Genomic DNA, 6,206 nt, shown 5'->3' on the forward strand with positions numbered 1-6,206 from the left:
CTATGGGGTGCTATGGGGTTCTATAGGGCGCTATGGGGTTCTATAGGGTTCTATGGGGTGCTATGGGGTGCTATGGGGCGCTATGGGCGCTATGGGGTTCTATGGGGTGCTATGGGGTTCTATGGGGTGCTATGGGGCGCTATGGGCGCTATGGGGTTCCATGTGTTGCTATGGGGTTCTATGGGGCGCTATGGGGTTCTATGGGGCGCTATGGGGTTCTATGGGGTTCTATGGGGTTCTATGGGGTTCCATGTGTTGCTATGGGGTGCTATGGGGTGCTATGGGTGCTATGGGGTTCCATGTGTTGCTATGGGGTGCTCTGTGTTGCTATGGGGTGCTATGGGGCTCTATGGGGTGCTATGGGGTCCTCTGTGTTGCTATGGGGTTCTATGGGGTTCTATGGGGTGCTATGGGGTTCTATAGGGCGCTATGGGGTTCTATGGGGTTCTATGGGGTGCTATGGGGTGCTATGGGGTTCTATAGGGCGCTATGGGGTTCTATAGGGTTCTATGGGGTGCTATGGGGTGGTATGGGCTTCTATAGGGCGCTATGGGGTTCTGTGGGGTTCTATGGGGCGCTATGGGGTGCTATGGGGTTCTATGGGGTGTAATGGGGTGCTATGGGGTTCTATAGGGCGCTATGGGGTTCTATGGGGTGCTCTGTGTTGCTGTGGGGTTCTATGGGGTGCTATGGGGTTCTATGGGGCGCTATGGGGTGCTGTGGGGTTCTATGGGTTCTATGGGGCGCTATGGGGTGCTGTGGGGTGCTATGGGGTTCTATGGGGCGCTATGGGGTTCTATGGGTTCTATGGGGCGCTATGGGGTGCTCTGCGTTGCTCTGGGTCTCTATGGGGCGCTGCGGGCTCCTCCGCGCAGGTGTCGGTGCGCCCCGCGGGGTGGCGCTGGCGCGGCCCGGGCCCCCGCAGCACGCACGGGAAGGAGGCGGGGGCGGCGGTGGCGGGGGCGGTGGGAGCGCGGCTCCGGGCGCTGCGGGACGATGACGGCGTCCTCGTGGAGGCGCTCGTGCCCTCCGCGCGCGTGCCCGCGCCCCCCACACGTAAGAGCCCCGAGATCGGGGGACCCCCCCCATCCCCCACCTTTGGGTCCCCATCCCCCCCTTTGGGTCCCCATCCCCCACCTTTGGGTCCCCATCCCCCCCTTTGGGTCCCCATCCCCCACCTTTGGGTCCCCATCCCCCCCTTTGGGTCCCCATCCCCCCCTTTGGGTCCCCATCCCCCACCTTTGGGTCCCCATCACCCCCATTGGGTCCCCATCCCCCACCTTTGGGTCCCCATCCCCCACCTTTGGGTCCCCATCCCCCCCATTGGGTCCCCATCCCCCACCTTTGGGTCCCCATCCCCCACCTTTGGGTCCCCATCACCCCCATTGGGTCCCCATCCCCCACCTTTGGGTCCCCATCCCCCCCTTTGGGTCCCCATCCCCCCCTTTGGGTCCCCATCCCCCCCATTGGGTCCCCATCCCCCACCTTTGTGTACCCATCCCCCACCTTTGGGTCCCCATCCCCCACCTTTGGGTCCCCATCACCCCCATTGGGTCCCCATCCCCCACCTTTGGGTCCCCATCCCCCACCTTTGGGTCCCCATCACCCCCATTGGGTCCCCATCCCCCACCTTTGGGTCCCCATCCCCCACCTTTGGGTCCCCATCACCCCCATTGGGTTCCCATCCCCCACCTTTGGGTCCCCATCACCCCCATTGGGTCCCCATCCCCCCCTTTGGGTCCCCATCCCCCCCATTGGGTCCCCATCCCCCCCTTTGGGTCCCCATCCCCCACCTTTGGGTCCCCATCCCCCCCATTGGGTCCCCATCCCCCACCTTTGGGTCCCCTTTGGGTCCCCATCCCCCACCTTTGGGTCCCCATCCCCCCCCATTGGGTCCCCATCCCCCCCTTTGGGTCCCCATCCCCCACCTTTGGGTCCCCATCACCCCCATTGGGTCCCCATCCCCCACCTTTGGGTCCCCATCCCCCCCATTGGGTCCCCATCCCCCCCTTTGGGTCCCCATCACCCCCATTGGGTCCGAGCCCGTCCCTTCCTGGGGGGACCCAACCTTGGGGTCCTGGGGTAGGACGGGGGGGGGGGGGGGGGGCCATGGTGGTGTGGGTCTGGACCCCCCCATAGTGCCCTGGGCCAGGGGGGAAAGGGGCTACAGAGGGACCCCCAGAGCGGTGTGGGGCTGGGGGGGGGAGACGGGGACGCTGGACCCCTATGGTGCCCTGGGGTGATGGAGGGGGGGATGATGGTGACATTGGACCCCTATGGTGCCCTGGGGTGATGGTGACATTGGACCCCTATGGTGCCCTGGGGTGATGGACAGGGGGACAGTGTTCACATTGGACCCCTATGGTGCCCTGGGTTTGGGGGATAACGTGGCCCCAGCAGACCCTCAGAGTGGTGTGGGGTTGGGGTACGGTCACCTTGAACCCCTATAGTGCCCTGGGGTAGGGGGGAAGGCTTCCACCCTAGACCCCCATGGCAGGGCAGGGTATTGGGGTGACCAGCTCTGACCCCGCAGCCCCATGGGGCTGGCATTGGCCATGCTGGACCCCGGCACTGGGTTTGCCCAGAGCCACCAGTGCAGTGCCAGGAGCCACGGGGATGTGTGTGGGGGGGGGGGGATCGGGCAGGGACCCCCGTCCCCGTGCGGCGGTGCCTGCCCTGCCCCTCGCCCCCCAGGCAGCCCAGCCCCGCGGCTGCCCCTGGCCCTGCGCATCTGCACCCTGGTCTGCAGGTCCTGGGGGGACCGGCCCCAGCTCTGCCAGGTACGGGCGCTGCGGGTGGGGAGGGCTGAGCCTGCAGGGAAGGGGCTGGGAGCACAAGGATGCGTGCCCTGGTGGTGCTGGGTGAGCCCCGGCTATGGGGCACATCGCCGTCCCACACACCCTAAGTGTCCATAGGTGATGGTGCCCATCCCCGTCCCACACACCCTAAGTGTCCATAGGTGATGGTGCCCATCCCCGTCCCACACACCCTAAGTGTCCATAGGTGATGGTGCCCATCCCCGTCCCCATGCCTCGGTGACCCTAAGTGTCCATAGGTGATGGTGCCCATCCCCGTCCCACACACCCTAAGTGTCCATAGGTGATGGTGCCCATCCCCGTCCCACACACCCTAAGTGTCCATAGGTGATGGTGCCCATCCCCGTCCCACACACCCTAAGTGTCCATAGGTGATGGTGCCCATCCCCGTCCCCATGTCTTGGTGACCCTAAGTGTCCATAGGTGATGGTGCCCATCCCCGTCCCACACACCCTAAGTGTCCATAGGTGATGGTGCCCATCCCCGTCCCCATGTCTTGGTGACCCTAAGTGTCCATAGGTGATGGTGCCCATCCCCGTCCCCATGTCTTGGTGACCCTAAGTGTCCATAGGTGATGGTGCCCATCCCCGTCCCCATGTCTTGGTGACCCTAAGTGTCCATAGGTGATGGTGCCCATCCCCATGCCTTGGTCACGTCCCCATGCCCTGTTACCCCTGCATACCCCCAGTCTATGGGGTGACATCCCATGTCCCCATGCCTTGCTCACGTCCCCATACCCTGTTGTTCTGCATATCCTCAATCTATGATGACCATCCATGTCCCCATGCCTTGGTCACGTCCCCATGCCCTGTTACCCCTGCAGACCCCCAGCCTATGGGGTGACATCCCATGTCCCCATGCTTTGGTCACGTCCCCATGCCCTTGTCACGTCCCCATGCCCTGTTACCCCTGCATACCCCCAGTCTATGGGGTGACATCCCATGTCCCCATGCCTTGCTCACGTCCCCATGCCCTGATCACATCCCCATGCCCTGCTCACGTCCCCATGCCCTGCTCACGTCCCCATGCCCTGTTGTCCCCACGTGCCCCCAGTCTATGGGGTGACATCCCATGTCCCCATGCCCTGCTCACGTCCCCATGCCCTGATCACATCCCCATGCCCTGCTCACGCCCCCCTGCCCTGTTGTCCCCGCGTGCCCCCAGCCTGTAGGATACCCCCCACTCTCGGGGCTGCGGCCCCACATGGCGGTGTCCCCGCAGGTGTCCTGCTCCGTGGGGCACGCGGAGGCCCCGGTGCATCACGGCGCGGCGCTGCCGCAGGGGTTGGACTCCAGCCTGCGGCACTGGGGGGTGGCAGCCCCCGAGCAGCGCCAGGCCCTGGCCACGCGCCTGCGGGAGGCCGCCGAGGCCGCCATGGCCGCGGTCCTGGCCGCCGAGGCCGAGCTGAGCCCCGAGCAGCGCGGCGGCGCCCGTGCCCGCACCGACATCATGGGTGAGCGTGGGGGGCACGTGGGGTGCCACCCCACGGGGACGGCGGTGGCGTCGCTGAGCGCCGCGTCCCCCATCCTCACCGCCAGGCGTGGACTTCTTGCTGGACGACGCCTTGGAGCTGGTGGCCCTGTCCACCAACAGCCAGCGGTGCCTGGAGACCTGCCTGCTGGCCGAGGCTATGGGGCGCGCCGTGGGGCAGCCCCACGGTGACACGGCGCGGCTGCTGGCCGAGGCCATGCTGCACCGGGCGCAGTGTCGCCTCGTCGAGGGCAAGGACATCCTGCTCATCGGCGCCGGTGGCGTCAGCAAGAGCTTCGTCTGGGATGCAGCCCGCCACTACGGGCTGAGGGTGAGGACGGAGCTGGGCTCGGGATGCTGCGGGGCGCGCTGCCGCCCTCGACGGCAACGCCTCTTTGGGGCCGCAGATCCACCTGGTGGAGTCGGACCCGGAGCACTTCGCGGCGGGGCTGGTGGAGAGCTTCCTGCCGTACGACAGCCGGGAGCACCGGCGGGACGAGGAGCACGCCGAGCGGGTGGCGGAGCTGCTGCGCTCCCGGGGGCTGCAGCCCCACGCCTGCCTCTCCTATTGGGACGACTGCGTGGTGCTGGCGGCCCTGGTGTGCGAGCGCTTGGGGCTGCGCTGCAGCCCGGCCGCCGCCGTCCGGGTGGCCAAGCACAAGAGCCGCACTCACCGGCACCTGCGGAGCTGCAGCCGCGGCCGCCCGGCCCCGGCCGCCTTCGCCGTGCCCTGCTGCCGGCTGCAGAGCCACGGGGACGTGGAGCGGGCGGCGGCGGCCGTGCCCTTCCCGGCCGTGGCCAAGCTGGAGTTCGGAGCCGGCGGCGTCGGGGTGAAGCTGGTGGAGAGCCCGGAGCAGTGCCACGAACACGCGGCCCGGCTCTGGCGAGACCTGCGGGAGGACTCCGACCACCCCGGCATCGGCTTGGGCTGGGGCAACGCGATGCTGCTCATGGAGTACGTGCCCGGCACGGAGCACGACGTGGACCTGGTGCTCTTCGAAGGCCGCTTGATGGGCGCTTGGGTGTCCGACAACGGCCCCACGCGCCTGCCCGCCTGCCTGGAGACCGCCGCTTGCCTCCCGTCCTGCCTGCCCCCCGACCGGCAGGCGCAGCTGGTGCGGGCAGCCCTGCAGTGCTGCCTGGCCTGCGGGCTCCGCGACGGCGTCTTCAACGTGGAGCTCAAACTGGGGCCGGCCGGGCCCCGCTTGCTGGAGATCAACCCCCGCATGGGGGGGTTCTACCTCCGCGACTGGATCCGGGAGGTCTACGGCGCCGACCTGCTCCTGGCGGCCGTGCTGGTGGCCCTGGGGCTGCCGCCGGTGCTGCCCGCCCGGCCCGCGGCCCGCACGCACTTGGCCGGGGTGATGTGCTTGGGCTCGGAGCACGGAGCCGTGCTGGGGGCCGGCGGGGCGCTGCGGGCGCTGCGGGAGCTGCAGAGCCGGGGGCTCGTCCGCCTCAACCGGCTCTTCGAGGAGACGGCGGCCGACGGCGAGTACGAGGAGCCCTGCCTGAGCGTGGCGTGCGGCGCCGAGACGAGGGCCGAGGCTTGTGCGCGCCTGCTGACGCTCTGCCAGGCGCTGGGCATCGACTCCCCGCGGTACCCGGTGGAGCATTTCCTCTCGCACTTCAAATAGCGGCGGGGACGGGGCGGGATGGGCACCCAGGCTCTGCCCTGGCGCCCCCTCCTGCGGCAGCGCTGCCCCAGCATCCCCGCAGCACCGTGAAACACCATCCCCTGGCGTCCCATCATATGATATCCCGTCCCATGACATCCCCTGGCATGCCCTGAATCCCCTGGCATCCCGTCCTCTGGCACCCTATCCACTGGCATCCCGTCCTCTGGCACCCTATCCCCTGGCATCCCGTCCTCTGGCACCCTATCCCCTGGCATCCCGTCCTCTGGCACCCTAACCCCTGGCA

At 67.7% G+C, this 6,206-nt stretch overlaps 1 protein-coding gene across 1 annotated transcript; it reads left to right on the forward strand.

The window, feature by feature from the left end:
* Window positions 1-875: 875 nt before the first annotated feature.
* On the forward strand, window positions 876-5,931 carry CARNS1 (carnosine synthase 1; the record flags this gene model as incomplete). Its single annotated transcript, XM_057426007.1, has 5 exons — window positions 876-1,056; window positions 2,695-2,780; window positions 4,038-4,269; window positions 4,355-4,617; window positions 4,694-5,931. Coding segments are annotated over 5 exons (1,989 nt in total), but the record flags the coding sequence as incomplete, so codon positions are not given.
* Window positions 5,932-6,206: the final 275 nt, after the last annotated feature.

The sequence above is a fragment of the Pezoporus wallicus genome, unplaced genomic scaffold (assembly GCF_028554395.1).
Source record: "Pezoporus wallicus isolate ANWC-B61680 ecotype Strahan unplaced genomic scaffold, APGP_CSIRO_Pwel_v1 contig_11683, whole genome shotgun sequence".
Lineage (NCBI taxonomy): Eukaryota > Metazoa > Chordata > Aves > Psittaciformes > Psittacidae > Pezoporus > Pezoporus wallicus.